The sequence below is a fragment of the Teleopsis dalmanni genome, chromosome 2 (genome assembly GCF_002237135.1).
Source record: "Teleopsis dalmanni isolate 2A chromosome 2, ASM223713v2, whole genome shotgun sequence".
Taxonomy (NCBI): domain Eukaryota; kingdom Metazoa; phylum Arthropoda; class Insecta; order Diptera; family Diopsidae; genus Teleopsis; species Teleopsis dalmanni.
The window spans coordinates 73,501,893-73,520,394 of NC_051847.1; the positions used below are offsets into that span (position 1 = coordinate 73,501,893).

The 18,502-nt window shown below is 30.6% G+C and overlaps 1 protein-coding gene across 1 annotated transcript in view; it reads right to left on the reverse strand.

Annotated features, from left to right (window-relative positions):
- The window catches only part of LOC119674847 (roundabout homolog 2-like), a 70,603-nt gene that overhangs the window by 23,316 nt on the left and 28,785 nt on the right, over nt 1-18,502 (reverse strand). Inside the window, exons 2-3 of the mRNA XM_038086004.1 lie at nt 15,769-15,890; nt 12,949-13,129 (exon numbers count right to left, since the gene is read on the reverse strand). Of these exons, the coding sequence (XP_037941932.1) occupies nt 12,949-13,129; nt 15,769-15,890 (303 nt within the window). The remainder of the gene's footprint in view (nt 1-12,948; nt 13,130-15,768; nt 15,891-18,502) is intronic.

Here is an 18,502-nt window from a genome sequence, read left to right on the forward strand (position 1 = left end):
TTATAGGCGCTTTCCGGTATGGCTTTGAGTTCCCTCTGCGAATTCTGTTTTACGTCTTCTATGGATTCAAAACGCGTTCCTCTGAGTGGTAATTTGAGGTTGGGAAACAGGAAAAAGTCACACGGTGCAAGATCAGGTGAATACGGTGGCTGTTCGATGGTATTTATTGAATGTTTGGCCTTAAAATCGTTGATAATGTTGAACAAATTGAGGTGAATCGGAACAAGCCGGGCGTTGACACGTCGCATACACAAATTGTCCACCAAAATCAAACGAGCCATCTCACGACCGATGCCTAGCTCTCGTGCTATCTCTCTAACACTCACATGAGGATTTTTGAACACGATTTCCTTTGCCTTTTCAATGTTTTCGTCGGTGGTAGAGGTCGAAGGTCGTCCAGAACGCGGCATGTCTTCGACGGTCGTACGACAGTCCTGAAAGGCTTTGTACCACTCATAAACTTGAGTTTTCGATAAAACTGATTCCCCATAAGCCTTTTGTAGCATTCGCAACGATTCTGCACACGAAATTTCGTTCGAAAAACAAAATTTGATGCAAACTCTTTGTTCAATATTTTTTTCCATTGTTTTTTTCGCAACGCACTACTGAGGTGAACTGGTTTCAACAGCTCCCGTAAACGAACTGTCTGACAGATCGCGCTCATTTTTGGCATAGTAATTAAGGACAGTGCTGCCAAACTACATAAACTTAAAATATCGAAAAATATACAGCGCGCGAATTTTAAATGAGAATTTCCGAAAGCTTTTCGGTCACAATGTATGTATTCTATGGCAGGTAAAGTGGTAAAATGGTAATAGTGGTTTTGGTAGGTTTAAATTTAATACGGTGGCTTTTGATGCTTACGACCTATTTAAATCAAATATAATTGGGTATCATAAGGAACTTATTTCTTAAGTTATTTTAAGTCTCGTGTCACTTAAAGTTAGCTACAACCGATATTAACCATTTGTTGTCTCATTTAATTAAAATTAAATTAAATTAAATGAATCGGTTACAAATGTTTGGTTGCAAGTAATTTTGTTGACTCCATTAAACTTTTTTGATTTTTATAAAAATCACATCGGGTCTGTAGGATTCCTTTAAAATATTTATACGTTTTTTATAGATTCTTTTACACATCTTTTACGTATTACATTAAATTAGATTTAGAAAGAGTTGGAAACTATGTCACCACGTCAATGCATCCTTTGACGGGATTATTGTGACAAACCCACTTTTGTTCCATAGGCGCGTAGTAGTTAAAAATGCCATTGTGTCCTTTAGAGAAATGTTGCCTAATTCCGTTATAAGCAGATAAGCACTTGATAAATACCAAAGTCTGAGAATGTGTTTCGCTGTTTCCTCTTTTTCGTGCCAAACTCTGCAACTATCGTCCATTGTAATACTTAGCTTCGATAGATATTTTTTGATTCCGCAATGTCCAGTGAGAAACCCTGTTATATGTCGTATGCCTTTTCTGTTCAGCATTAGTAGCTCCCTAGTTGTGGCTTTTGATCGATTCGGGATGAATTCTTTAGCTTGTCTGTAGGTAATTGTATTATCTCAAACACTCTGAGCTGCTTTTTCCATCCATTTATCTTTTATATATTCTTTTATATTCTTTTATATTCATTTATTTTCTTTTATATTCTTTAATAGATATTTAAAATATATGTGAAGTTTCTTTGTACATACCAGTTTGTTAGATTTGTCAGGATGTCTTTGCATTACTCGTATGGATCACTTGAATTCAAAATCTGTTATGCCATAAGTCTCCAAATACATTAATCAGACACTTATATGACAAAATCTTTGGATGATAAGATATGGATTCTAAAAAAATTTCATGGAGTATTTAGAATTCTATGAATAGCATAAGTTATTATATTAAGTAATTCTAGTTTCACACATACATAATTCCATTCTTGTTCATATTTGTATTCTCTTTCGTAATTGTAATTTGTGTGTTGAACTGAAGTAATCACTTGTGACATATTTTTACGATTTTCTTAGAGTAGAAATTTTTACAAAAAATAGATGTAAAAATAAAACCGAGACACATGCTGTTTGACTTCAATTCATTTGTGTTTACTTGTGCTTACTTCTATTGTCAGAATGTGTCAAAATAAATATCCTTCAAGGAACCCAATGAACACAATGCACAAATGGCATTACTATGACTTATTGTAGCTTATTTCTGCCTTTTGTTGGTATCCTTTGTTGGTGTCCTTTGTTATTGCTGATGTCCTGTGTCATTCATAATCGAAATTCCAATTGCAGTCAATTCTTTTGTAGTTTGCAAATATTGACACAATTTCTGCTGCTTTCTTTACACTTTCTCTTCCATTGCTGAGGGGATTTGGCAGGGCTTAACATCTTCGCTAATTTCTTTGGAAAAGTGTCAAAAGTCTAACAGCAGCGCGTGCCAATATTTGTTTTCGCTTATGGAATGAATTAATTTCAGTAGAATTTTCTAATGAAATGAAAATATAAAATTTCATTATAAACACAGTAACTAATGCGAAGCAATTTGATTTTAAGGAGGGTAATATTCTATGCTCAAGGGGTTGAAATATAGTCGCAACATGCAATTGTGGGGTGTTGCAGGCCTCCAGTCAAGGTGTCTGGCAATAAAATGCCGAGTAAAAATATCTCCTTTTTGATTTTAGTTTGATTGACTTTTTGTGAGTATTAGTTTTAGCCGCAGGATTATGTTGAACAAACAATTTCTGTTGTTTCTGTAATGTAGTCCCTTTTTTCTTCCTTTTTTTTTGTTTATTACATTTTATGTTTTGGTTGCTACACAGGCAATTGGGGGTGTTGTAAGATCATTAACCCCCGTCGGTGTTTGTTCTCGCTTGATTGATGCGCGATGTGGCATGTTTGCACTAATTGAAGTTTGTTTGCATTGGAGTTGAGCGGAGTTGAGTTGAGTTCAGGCGCAGTTTTGAATTAACAATTTTTTTGCTCTTCAACTTTTTTGAAGTTTGGCAGTTCCGAAAATAGGAAAAAAATAACCTAAAATGTTTTTGAAATTCTCGTAAGTGGAAATTGTAAAAATAATTGGAAAAGTTTTGCAATAAAAATTGCTAAAAGCAAAAGAAACATCGAACGCAAAGAGTGGAAATGAAATCTGGTAAAACTCCAAATTTTGGGTTATAATTGCGTTGCCTGTTTGTGATTTTTATGCTGAAATCAGAGAAACGAATTAATTATGTTTCCGTTGGGAGATTACAAAGGTGCATAAAGGGATTTTGGCAACTTTGCAATGGATTATGCGAATTGTAAATCTGAATAAATGGAGATGAAAGCAAATATAGTATTGAAGAGATTTTCTTAACATAAATTTACAATAGTTTCATGGTTAATTAGATTTTAATAGGTATATAGAGTAGCGCTAATAGGTTGTTAGTAAAACCTTAGAAATTAACATTAGAAACTATTTTGTATTGCATTTTACAGAACTACGTACGTATAGAAAAGTATTTTTGTTTTTTTGTGCGAAGAGGTTAAATAGAAATTGCGGTGCAATAGAAGGAAAGCATCGATAGTCAGAGTGTGTGATATGAAAACAGAAAGCTGTGAAAGACTTCCTATTCAAATCAAATTCCAGCAAATCATATAACAACTCAAATATTTCGAACTTATTAATGCAAAAAAACTAAAATAATAAATAATAGTACTATTATAATAATACTAGTATGAATCATTTGTAATCAATATTATATAAAAAGCATGTTTTATAATAGCACTACTATTGAGCTTGTAGTACTGTAGATGTAACATAATATACTAATTATTGTATAAGCTTCATTTCTCATACCTAAAAAGGTTTTCTCACGGTAAGTGATATAAATAAGAAATTATATTAATCAATATATACATTCAATTAACAATAAAACATGCTTTATAATAGCACTACTATTGAGCTTGTAATACTGTAGATGCAACATAATTTATTAATTATTGTGTAAGCTTCATTTCCCTTATCTTAAAAGGTTTTCTCACGGTAAGTGATATGAATAAGAAATTATATTAATCAAATTATAAATTGAATAAAAACTTCAGATTATTTATAAAACAGGTCAAGGATCAGAGTGACTCCTAACACACCAATTAAAAGTATAATAATTTTATGTTAAAATACTATACACAAATACAACGGCTTTGCCTAAGTACTGATTGAGGTCTATGCTTATAAAATAACATATGACTAAATGTTCAAGATAAATTTGACTGATGCTCAAAACATGATTGCATTAGAGACAATATATACTCTATTCCAGATAATTGAACTAAAATAGGATTCGTCAGCTGCTGTACCCAGCGACTGTAATTTAATCGAAGGTTAAGAATTGTTTAAGGATTAACTTATATACAAAAAAGAATACTAAATGCTAATAAGTTTATGATGTTAGTCATAGATTTTAAAGAAGTTTTACAAAAACAAAAAATTTTAAAAGTTTAAGCACAAAATTCTTCGAATTTCCCTCTTAGGTATATACATCAATTTAAACAATAATTCTTTTAGCAAAATTTAGTAGAAGTTGACGATATAATAACGAATGTATAATATTTCGTTAGGTCTCCCAACTAAGCAAACTATCCAAACTTGTCAATATCCTTGTACCAAAGTTATAATTCTCTTTCAGTATAAACCAAAATATTTATAAATAAACAATTCTTCATTGAATTCAGTGTATTGTGATATGTACGATTTTTAATATATATAAAGTTTTGAGTTCGTGTCTCCATCTGGAGCATCCTGGTTTATCGTTACCGAAATATTGCTTGAGTTGCACCAAACAATTTTTAGTACAACTTTTTGGGTGCTAGTACTTGATATACTTACAGATATCATGTGAGAAATATTCTTAAGAGTTCCTATTTTGCTGTATATGTATAAAGTTTTGTTCAATAATTGGTGGGCCCGAATATAAGCAGTTCGTGTTAGTGCGTCCATTTGTAAACTATTATGTCCTACCCAATCCATAGTCACTAACGAATTACTTTCACTTCAGCTGTATGCAAAAAGATGAAAACCTTTCCCTGATCGATTTTAATTGTCTGTGGAATCAATTCTTCTCCTTTATAAGAAAGCACGAAGTAGTATATAACAGAAATCATGATTATTTCAAAGTCTCAAAATGCTTCACCTGCTAACGCTATTGATTGTAACAGTTTATAACAATAAAGAGTAATAAAAATCAAGATGTGGAACATAAAGTCAAGTATATTAGGATTATACAAAATTTTAATTACTAAAATAGCAGCTCATGATTCAGTTACAGTATCACCAATAGCGAGTATTATATAGAAAATCAACTAAATAATCTGTAATACTCAGTGTTTAGTTAAATCTAGGCAATGGTTAAAGAATACAACTAGACGGAAAACCAGATAAACAAAATAAGAGAATAACGTACTAGTAATAATAAATAGTATTCGCCAAAGAAATACATAATACTAGTGTTAGTAAACTAATTGGTACTAGTAGTGCGAAAGTTAAAAATTAACAACTACTAGTTGCTCTACTAATGCGTAATATTATTGGAGATAATGGTACTACTACTATTTAAATAGAAATAAAAGTACTAGTGTTAAATATCAAAATAGTAATGCCAGTACTAGTGACCTAAGTAGTACTAGTAGCGGTAGTTATATAAATAAACCAACACTAGTCGATATATTGATGCCAGTGTCATTGGAAATGATGTGACTATCACTACTGAAAGTTGAGATAACAGCAGCAGTTATTCAAAATAAAATAGTAGCACCAGTACCAGTGAACTAAGTAGTACTAGCAAAGGAAAGAAAAATAAACAACTGCTACTTGTCGTATTACAACTATTTAAAATAGAAACATAATCACCAGTATTAAAATTTAAAATAGTAGTACTAGAAGTTGTGAACTAAGTACTACTATTCCTATTGAAAGTAGATTTAAGCCTACAAGTTAAAAATTAAAGTATGTAGTATGTCTATTAACGAACAAAATGATATTAGTTGCGTGAAAAGTAAAAACTACATATACTAGTTGATGTACTGATGCTAGTGTTATTGTATATAATGATATTATACTATTAAAAGTATAAAGAAAAGTTATGTAACGGTATTAAAAATAGTAATATTACTAGCAGAAGCAGTAATACTACTTTTACTACTAATAGAAGTAATAAGGGTTTTTGTATTAATAGAAATAGTAGTACTAGTACTAGTTGATGTAATACTAACAGTTCTAGTGCTAAGAGTAGTACTGGTATTTCTGTAGAATGGTACAAATAATTATACTAGTTGAAGTAATGAAATAGTAGCTACTAGTCAAACAACTAGTTACAACAACTAGTCAAACCAACTAGTTAAAAAAGTATTGTAGGTTGACTATTATCAAAAGTAGTACTATTTTAGTCAAAAAAAGGCTCCAAAGACTTTTCATTTAACATGAGAAGAAATGTAATTAAAATTTCAAATATATACCTACGTTATCATTAAGCTACATTTAATAATAAATATTATTATTAATGTTTGGTGATAACAGCTCCTTTAATAATCACAACTATAAATACAAATGAATATATCCTCATATATATTATTCTTTCATAAGTTCACGACTCTTATTCAAATCAGCAAAATTCAATGCACCATCTTCAAATACAAGAATCCGCTGTGAAATTGTAAATTTCCAACAATTTGCACGCTACTTGAGGGCAAACAAATTACAGGTTCGAACGCACCGCACATTTTAGGAAAACGTAGATTTTATTGGCAGCATAAATACAACCAAATGCATATAAAATCTCACATTTAACCTAGAAAATGTGCAGCAGTGCAACACCCACTTTACATGTACACATAAGTGAAAATACGGACTATCGTATATTTTTGTAGAAGCCACAAAACAACCTTAAGCTGCCGTTGTGTGATGTTAAGTAAAAGCTTTTCTAACAAACTAAAACGTAAACTTTAACCTTTACCTGCGGCTATAATAATCACAGCAATTGCAATAGTGAACACCAGAACACAGCACAGGAAAGCAAAGGAGAATGTAGAAACCATGGAACATCGATGATTGGAGCATATGAAGATGCTATGGTGTGATGCATATCAGTTGCTTGTGCTGTCAGTGCAAGGTAAATGTTGCTATCAGTAACAGCAACCGAACAGCTTTAACAACTGCATCAGTTGCTGCTGATTGCGCTGTTTTGGTTTGCCGATCCTTGTATCTTGGTACCTAGTGTCTGTTTAACAGCATGCACAGAGCAGAAGCAGCAGAAGCAGCAGCAGCAGTAACATCAGCAACATCCGCAGCAGCAATGGCAGCAATGGCAGCAGAAACGTATAACATGTAAACGTCATATTTAACATGACAGAAGCCGCTTACGGGCATAAGTCATGTTTGGTTTAGTCAGAATCTTGTACGCAGAAAAAACATTTCACCATAATGGATTGGTTACTGACTGTGAGCAGAGGTGCACCATATTAGACATGAGGGTATGTATTGAGATTTTAAACCAATGCTAACAAGAGAACGAGATTAAAGATTCACTATTTTGATAAACACACTTGAGTTGTAAAACAAAAATTATTTAGTGGTAATTAGCCACTAATTAGCAAAAATCTAAGGAGAGTTTATGAAGTATATTTAAAATTTTTCCAACAGCATTAGTTATTAATGTTATACTCTAAGGTTCTGGTTTTTCAAGCATTTATGAAAGTATGAGTATAATGATATCAATATTAAAAGTTAACTAACTAGCAGGAATTTTAAAAACTCCATTGATTTAGTCAACCGGAAGTTAAATCACATGGTTTTTTTTAGATGGAGTTAGTGAACCAGGCCGGCTGTATTAAGAAGTTTGCAAGCTTTTTTATATACGCAAATTTGAAACCACATAGAATAGGTCCATCTCTTAAAACGGCAATCGTAGCGATATTGAGGTTTTGATAATTAATGAGGTTATGGATAATATTACAGAGGATTTTGATAATATTCCTCAAACATTTGTTTTAAAACCATTAAATATTGTTAATATTGTTTTATGTGAAGCAGAAAACTTTTAGATACAGAATAGTCTTTCAAAAGTTCTCTTACTTTATGGGCAACTGTGGCGTCATTGAGGTTTTAATGATAAACGCGGGCTTGATGGTACTATTGGCCAGTGATAAAATTCCTTGAATATTGTTTTGGAACCACACATGAAAGTTCCATGAGATATTGCTAATATTTCTGAGAACTTTGTTACTAAGACATTTAATAATGTTAGTTAATTGCTTTAGGTGCTGAGGGCCCTCCAGTTGTTCTCCAATTTTATCGATAACTGCAGGTTTATTGAGGTCCTCACGATAATTGTGGATATAAACGTACCATAGGTTCGTGTTAAGATTCCTGAGATTTTTTTTTCTATGACATCAAATAATATTAATAATTTTTTAAGTGGAGAAAGATAGATATGAGTGTATTATATGGCATTCATAATATTCCTTAGAACTTTGTTTTGAAGTCATTTATGAAAAAAAATGTTTTAGGTGGTCCATGATGCTTTAAGGTATATTACCTTAATAACTCTAAGTTTTGTATTATAAGTATATATTTATATGTTAATTTATTTTTATTTAGTTTAGTATTGGGAATGGTCTTCCATTTATCCTTCAATTTCATCAGCAACTACTGGGATATTGAGGTTCAGAAGATTATTGAGGTTAATCCTGACAAATTCGCTTTGAAGTCAATAAATTATGTTAATATTGAGATATAATGTTGATACTGGGATATTGAAATTCAGAAGATTATTGAGGTTAATTCTGAGAAATTCGCTTTGAAGTCTATAAATTATGTTGATATTGCTTATGTGGATATAGATAGTGAAGAATACTTTAAGGTATATTACTTTAAAGGCTTGATTTAGTATTATAAGTATATATTTATATTTTATTTTTATTAAGCTTTTATTGCTATTTCATTTGGTTATGTTGTTTTATAGTATTTCGTATTTTTTTATATAATATTATATTTTAAAAAAATTTTGAAAAATATTAATTTAATTTTTAACTATGCTAGCATAAATTCTTTTGAAAAAATTTTATCTCTTTGCCATCATCGGTTATGAACTCAACCGTAAACCTAAATTACCAATATGGATGCAAATTTTTATAATGCTTTCAGCCAAAATATTAGAATGGCAAAGATAGTTGGACAAAATATGAAATTTCACGTTAAGCCACAGAGTTCGTTTCAAAGAGAAATGCAGAGAGAGATTAGGCCAGCCCATATGACTACTGGCAAAATACGAATATTCGTTAGTTGGAAAAACTAAAAAGCCAAATGGATTCTTTTTTTCTACTTTAACCACAAAAATTTTTAGAGAAAAAAAGCTACAAAGCTCACAAAAAAAAGGAAAAAACGAGGATAACAAAAATGAAAATCGCTTTCAGTCAAAATCCATTGAATGCGCAAAATGCGCTGACGTGAGACGAAATTGAAATAAATTGTTATGGTTCATAAAAATCGTTGTGCATATTGCAGTCCCCGTCCATGCAGTCGGGACTTCATGCTGCCTTTTTTGTGGCTCAGAGCCTTAAGGTGGTCGAAAATGAGCCAAACATAGTCAAATAAAAGCCAGACAACTTAACAGTTCTTTTGTTCCGAAAAGTTTGTTGCAATTCGCCAATGTAAAAAGTTTATTGAATTTAACTTAATTTATTTTGAATGAAAAACGAACTTTATTTGAATTGTTATTTGAATTTTTATCTGCACTTTTATTTGCACTTTTATATGCAAAAGTTTATTAAATTTTCTTAAGTACCACATTCATTGTGGTGAGGGGGCATCCAAAATTACTCTACAGTTTATTTACATACAAATTGTTTATAAATTAACTTCTTTCTTTGAAATGTTGCTAAAATTATTGCTCCACTTTATTTCATCTTGTGAACATCTGCTATAAATTTCGCGAAGTAAAAAAACAATCAAAACAGATCTACATAAATAAATGAGGAGGGAAGCAAAGATTAAGGAACCTGGCATTCAAGGAACGGAACGCAACGCAAACAGACACTAAAGCTGCCAGATTCATCACCACGTACGCGATACATTTACGCTCCAACAGTAATTGTAGTGCATATTCTCACAGAGGCGAAATTAAGAAAACATTAATTGGAATAATCTACAGCCAGCATTAGTGACTTTAAAATTCATATTATTATTCTTTAATCTAAAACATTAAGATATTTTTGAACCCTCTAATTTTCGTTTGAAATCCATTTGAATGGCTTATTGTAAATAGGAATGTAAGTCACTTGTTACCAATTTTTGGAAAATTAAAGGAAAACTGTTTCTCATGAATATATATTATGATCTGTAGTTCAACAGGTCAGTAGAACCTTGATAATTCTGGTAGGGTCATATTAACCATGACCACACACAATAAGCTGTGTGTAATGTTTAATATGTCACGCTAACCCAAAATATTTTTAAGAAAAATTTTATTTTCGTTTATTTTAGAATAATCCACTAAAATTAAAGTCAATCAGGATAATTAAGATATAGATTCGTGCATACTACTTAACTCATAAAGACCATTGAAAAGGATTCAGATTAACAAATCAGTCTACCATCCGGACTACCAGGTATTTTAGTGCATTTTCTTATTTTGTCTGCATTACGAGTTATTCCAATTTAACGAACATTCGGACTAGTGGAAATCTGCTGTATTTTAATGATTTATATATTTTGAGTACATAATCATTTATATATAAGAAAACCAATATTTCTTATACAAACAATATATTCCTCGATGATTGAATTACTTCTCAAATAGAAGTCACCTTCCGACTGTAGTTCCCCAAAACTTCCATGAGGCATCATCAAACGAAACAAAATTCAGTTAGTGTTAGTCAGTGTTGCTTCCAAGTTATTGTTTTTATGCGGTTTCACATTTTTATTATTCGTTTTTTCTTCTTTTCTTCTTTTCTCGTTTTATGACCAAAATAACAGCGAAACGCCGCTGTTCTCGACTGTTATGTCAATAAAGCTTTACTCTGGCCTCCTCGTATCTTAGGTTTGAAAACAAATGCCGCACATTTCACGGGTTGTTGCAATTTTTTTTATTTTTTAGAACATCTTCCCTTGTTTGCGAAAAATAAGAATAACTGCTTTACTTCTGACGTCCCCTTCATGTTTCTCGTTTCTCGTTTTATGGTCTCCCTATAACAAAATTGAAGTGAATTGGTGCTGATTGATAACACTACGGGCGGTCTTCTCTTTCATATGCGATGTTTACAATGATATATGTGGTGCAAATATATAATTTGTAAATAAGATGAGTTATTTCCACGAAGAATAAATAAATTTTTAAATTTATTGTTTCCTTCTTGTACAAATACACGAAATTTATAGCTCAAAAAAAGCATTTGTTCCAGTTATTAAATAAATAATTAAATTATTTTTTATTGTTTTTACAAGACGATATATAATTTAAAAAAAAAATTAAAAAAAAAGGTCACTGATTAGCATAGCTTAGATAAGAACTGGAGTTTTGAATGACGATATAATAAAATATGCTCTAAATGCTTATTTTGTATACATACCTAGATATATATTATATACTTTAGGTAATACATATATAATCTTAGGTTAATTAAACTGTTTGTAACATAGAAAATAGGACGTTAGAAATTATATATGTATATACTATGCAGTCGTATTCTTAATAAGCTTATGAGACGTACTAACATCAGTATATAAAAATATATATTCTACTAACATAGAATATAGGATGTAAATATATACATATTAGTATATTAAGAATATATTAATAAGCTTATTAGACGTACTAACATCAGTATATTATTCATATACGCATGTAGCTATCTGTCGTCTTATCTATTCTCCTGCCTATCACATGCTTGGTATGTACAATTTTTTTTTTTAATCCGAAATTTATTTAGAATGAATTTATTTCTTTTAATTATTCATTTATATTTAGTCCAAAACTCTTCGTACTATCAAAAGTGCAAACTGGTATATCCCAAATTAAGACATACGTAATGTAATAAGACCTTACCAATAGTACAGTAGTCGCTGTTATGAAAAAATTAATTATAAAGCCATCAGAGAAATTCTGGTTACAGAAAGAATGCTACGAAAAAGATTAAAGGGTAGGTGTATAACCTGTAGTGCTGCGAAAAAGTTATGTATAACGTCACTTTATAAAATCTCAGACACTGATTTAATTTTTCTTATATTTCCAAATTGCCTCTCAAATAGTATATGTAAAAAACACCATAAAATTTGAAACCCGGTTTCTACCACTTATTATTTTATAATTAAAAATGATAAACTTGAGTTTTAAGTTTAATTTTAGAAACAACACATAATTGACAGTTATAGAAGTGAACACAAAAAGTGAATTATAAAGATTTTCAAAGCCCATTAATGATGGATACTTGGCAATAACTTAAGCATGTTATGCAGAAAGTCATGAGAACGTCAAAATCAAATGCAAATTTAAAAATTGAGATTGAGAGAGAAAAACAAAATGTCGGTCATGGAGGACGAGACCATATGTGTTCAGACACGTGGTCAAAACAGTGTTACTCAGTCATAAATGCTAAAATCAATTGTGACGCGCCCATGATTTTCTGCATAACATAAGCCGTATAGCCAGCCTTAAGGATTTACTTAGAAAAGGTACTTAATTTTTTAATTAAAATTTTGTAACTTTGAAAATGCAGTAAGAACATGTGTAAAAATGTAAGTTCTGTAAATAGATTGTCCATTTATATTAGAAATATTTCTTCTTATTCTCTTATAAACAAATCACTTCAAGCATATATATAATTTTTTACTTTTTTTTACACATACTGATGATATGTAATCCTTCAATAATCGAATATAAATTAATTATTTAAATAAAATTAAACTGAATGAGAATTGAATTAGAAACTTACATGCAATTTGTAGGGTTGCATGCCGGCTGACAGCCTTGCCCACATGGTTCTTTGCAACGCACCAATAAACGCCGCTGTCCTGTTCCTTTTTGCTTTGCATCGTGCGATAGAAGAACAAGGCGCCATCCTTGAAAAGTACACGATGAGATTTTTTCTCATTTGTATTCACAGGTTCACCGTCCTGTAAGTTAAATTTAAGATAAAAAAATGAATTGAATAAATTAAATTAAATTTAAATTTGTGTATAGTTTACAAATTTTTTTTGCAGTGCATAATTTATAAAGTTAAGCGCCCACAGGTGTAATTAAAATAAATAAAGTTAATTGCAGAAAAAATGCTGACATTTTTTATATTTAAAACTTTTGTCAACATTTTTATTTTACACCTGCGAAATTGTTTGCATTTTTCATTAATTTGGACTAACCAAATATATATATACATGATATATAAATATATATTTTTTTATATACAAGTAAGTATTTATACAAAGGGAAAATAGTTTTTTATTTGCTCATAGCGGCTAGTTGCTCTTAATCCTCCTGCCATTTCGTTTATTAGTGATATTTTTCAAAATATATATATATATATATATATATATTTATATTCTGTATTTTGAGTTTTGGGGTTTTATTTTGTATACACAAAGGAGTTTGAAAAATAAATTAATTGATATTGCAAACGTTGACTCGGTGAGCCGCAATTTTATGATTTTAATCACTTGCAAAAATATTATAGGAAATTTAAATGAAATTTATATAAAAATATAGTATATATAAAAATTTTAGATTTTTTTTAAATAAAATATTATCCACTATTATTTTATTAAAAGAATAAAATAATATGTATTCCTATTGCTATAGGAAAAGGCATGTGGAAAGCAGGATACTCGGAACATTGAATAAATGTGTATTAGAAAAGAAGTGGAAGGCTGACGTTACTTTAATTAAAATATTTTGTATATATGTATCAAAGTTTTGGTGTCTATATAAACAGATTCATTTCAGCAAGCTTTTCATAAATTGATCTAACAGATTACTTAAAACATAACATAGATAGGTACCAAATGAGTTTGCTTTTGCAATATCCTAGTAAGCAAGTTGGGCATAATGCATTCCTGAAAATATTACTAATCACTCTTTTCACTCACTTTTCACTTCACTCTTTTCATCACCCCCAACTACAAATACCACAGTGTGACCTCAGTCAAAAGATTATATCGTATAACCTCTCTGTTATTAGCATAAAGTAAGCCACTTCAGTTAATAATTTTAATCTTCTCTCCTCGCCACGGTTATCGGTCAATGTTAAGAATCCTACGCTATACTAACACAAATGAACATTATAAAGCTTACGTTACTTTTATGAAAATATAATGTATATATCAAAGTTTTGATGTCCATTTACACAGATTCGTTCCAACAAATCTTTGATAAACTTTCTAACAATTTACTCAATACATAATATAGATTAGGTGCGATATGTAATGATTTTGCCTTTGCAATGTTATAGTCAGCAGGTTAGGCATGATTTATCTCTAGAAATATACCCAATCCACTCTTTCCTTCTAATTACAATATTTTCCAATCTGAATCTCTTTTCAATTACAATCACTGTTTTTATGACACCAGTCGCAAATCTATAACCTCTATGTGAATGTCATAAGTAAACCGCTAATGTTCACCATTTTGATCATCTCTCTACTCCAACGGTCATCGAGGTTTGATTTGATAAAATATATATTTCTACTGAAATTATGCCTGTGCATTTCTGAAAGATGGTTTTATACTCTCATACATGTGAGAGATATTTAATAATGTTCGGTATGATTAGCCAAAAAAAATAGACTTACTTAAAAATTAATTTTTCTAACTAAATTTCCATACTGTTATCACGTTTTCGATTTGATTGATATATTGTCATGGATATAAATATTTTAATAATAATTTCTAAAAAATTGTTTGGATCCAAATATACTAGTAACGATAAATTCAATTTCCAAACTAATGCCTATATCTAACTTCTTCAGTGTATACGCAGAGAGTCGGTTATGTTTGGTTATTTTACTAGTACGTCAAGCTATTCAATTCAGACCCTACGAGTTAATTATCATACCAGTTCCTAACCCGGGATAAGGTCCTGATTGTTGATTATGAAACAGAGTTGTGAAGTGAAGTGAAGAAGGAATAAATACACTAGAAAGTTTTTAGCTGTGTGTTTTGCAACCCATTATTCTATTTTTATTAGTTTATTTTTAAAATTGTAACAGTACGAGCTTTTTTCTTTTTAACAGAATTAAAAGTCTAGTGATAATGAACTGTATTTCCATCTAGCGTAGGAATTTTTTATGCAATCTTCAGTAGGTGTAAGATTATATGTTATAAGAAGTCTTAAATACAGTGTATACATTTAACAGTTTTCATATAATAAAATGCAAATTTTATAAATCATTGAGATAGATGCAAACTTTTCAGGTTACCCAACGTAAATTAGGTATAATTTTTTTTTGAAATAATGTAATTTTTCTTTTTCGCAGTTGAGAGTGGCAGCTAACAAACACTCCTCCTACTCATCCTTCTCCATACATTCACCAATTTCCATTTTCATAAGAGCACGCAAGCATATAAATGTACTTCATATATACAAGCCATCAACCAATTTTTTACATAAAAATAGCACACTTTTTGGCGCACTTGCTTACGTATAACTTTTTTTATAGCATATATATACATATATTTGTATTTATATATAAACAAATATGTGTGGAAATATATTTGTATATGTAAACTATAAAAAATAAAATAAGTAAAGAAAAAATCTTACCTTAAACCATTCAATTGTTGGCGCCGGTTTGCCTTCAACTTTGCAATTCAGTGTGGCAGGTTCATTCTTTTTCACTACTAAATCTGTCGGGTGCTCGATTATACGTGGTGATTGATATTGAGCTGAAAAATGTAAAATGGATAAGAAAAAAAATTAGAATCATTTTAGCAACAAATAAATGGATGTGTGCAAAATTTGTTACAAAGTTTGAAAAGGGTTAAAGCCATACACGAACAACAAACACAATGTGCTATGGAAAGTGGAGCGTACTGAACAATAAGGAAGATTGATATATTTTTTGGGATTTATTTTTATATGGCAGGATTTGAAGTTTTCTTTATCGTTTTGGAAAAAGGATTTTATTTGGAAAACGTGTTTGCGTAGAGCGTATATTTCGACATTGTTCTTGTCCTCCTTACTTTTTTACTGTTTATTTTAAAAATGGTGTTGAAGTTATTTATTGCTAAAGTTTATGCAGCTTAACTGAGTTGTCTATAAACTATTTTGTATTGCAATTTGAATATATATAAAAAAAAGAGATGGTTGTGTCACAAAAGCAGCTGAAATATTTATTTAAATGTTACATATTGGATGTGACATTCATGTGAGTTACCAAATAGTACAAAATTTTAGAAAAAATATTTTTATAGTACATTGTTTTTTTACTAGACGCTAAAAACGCTAAATTTTTTATAAGGATTTTTCGTTTTTGTTCAAGTTTAATGGCATTATTTATAGGCACTACGTTTCTATAGATAAATATTCTATAAACAATTATTTTTATATGCTTAGAAATATATAAAGTTTTTATAGGTAAAATACAAATAAAAAGAGATTTTAAATACAATGAAATTTTTTTGCAAACGCGTTTTTCTAATAATGTCTCCAATTATTTTTTTCATATCATATATTTATATATATTATTTTTATATATAAACTGTATAAATCAGTTTTCTATTTAGACAAAATCGTTTCATCTTTAAAAGAACCTATACAGAAATTTATTTCTGCCACTTACATATATATATGGACATATGATCATTTTTTGGTGCAAGCAGAGAAGAATTGATCTAGCAAGTTACTTCAAACAGCCGGATCAAGATGAAAATAACATACACACTTAATATACATCCTTTTTTTACGTGATTTCCTGCCATCGATGGCTTAACACCACGGTGCTCTTAACACACGTATTAATTTAAGCGTCAATCAACGTCAATTCCGCCGGTACCAATGAAGAAATTCATGCAAGTTATAACTTCCATCTTGGTAAGATGCGAGGCCTACCAACTACCTCCGCTGATCTTTGGGTCACAGCACCCGGTTTGAAATACATACCACGGCGAATGAATGACAAGCAAAACATTCTTTCCGCGTGACTTTGGGTATTAACCACAACCATTTCGAGTCCAACGCCAATGGTCAGCACAGCCGAAGCTGTAGGGCCACTGACCCCCGAAGTACCAGATAGTATCATCTCTGGTCAAATGTCGCAAGTTGCCGCCCACAACTCACTACCATTTACACTTCTTGCATAAGTGTGACACTGGCACTGGGGGATATTAGTCGCCTCTTACGATAGGCCATCCTAACCGCGGGAGTATTCTTTTCCCCTCTCCGCAGGGAAACACACTTAATATCTAGAACTTTTGACTGAAATCCAGAAATAATATAAAAATGCCTGTATGTATAGCCATATTAAGAACAAGGATAAAATTTTCCTAAGCCAGGAACCCCATTCCTTACAGGGAGTAATAAATGAAAATGAAAAGGAACCGACTCTACTTCCACTTCATCTATTTACTATCTGCACGCCTATTATTACTGTACGATTTAACAATACACAGTTTACTGAACCGAGCAACGTAATGATACACAGACATATGCCGTACAGCTCCAACCTACAATATAATCCCTTCTTCGATATACATTGATTTATTTAAAATCAAAAGTTACAACCCCGACCAATTTTTTATATTCTTTTTTAATAAAGTCCAAAATATTCTGCTTCAGGTTTTACTTTATAACCAATAGCATTATGCCTCAGATTGAAGAGACTCTTATGGGTCTAATTTCAACTTCCATCAATTTTATATTTCTATTTTGATAATGATTAAGATATTCTTTTTTAGGATTCGCTCTACAACTGATCTTATTAGGAAGCATAATCACAGAATATATATTTGCAGCTACTCGAGGTTCTTCATCAGACACTACTCGAGATCTTTCTATTGTTTCTCTCTGCTTTGTGGCTTTAGTTAAAGGATTTTATCTTTACATAGCTAATATTAGCTCATTTCAGCTCTCATTTTTTGAAATAAAAAATAGTTTTTTATATGTTACTCTGTGTTCAATTGGGTTTGCTTGGATAGGAATGCGATATATTCTCAGGACATACTACAGTATTGGTTCGCATTATTCTTTATACTTTCATAAACGACAATAGTTTTAAGTAATGTTTATTGTAACTTACAGAACTGCAGCATACTACGAACCTTAGATACTATAACTCACATGTAACATATACATACTAAAGCTTCAGCAAAGCTAATTAGGACTGGTTTTGAAATTTTTTCTAATTTTGAATTCATTTAATATGTAAATCATAATCATGGTAACATCTTTTTTGTTCTTGTTTACTAATTAACAACAAAAAGAATTAATTAGATTTGAATGTACAATTATCTGACTTTAAACCAGCACGCATACTGGAATGCTGAAATGGATGATACAC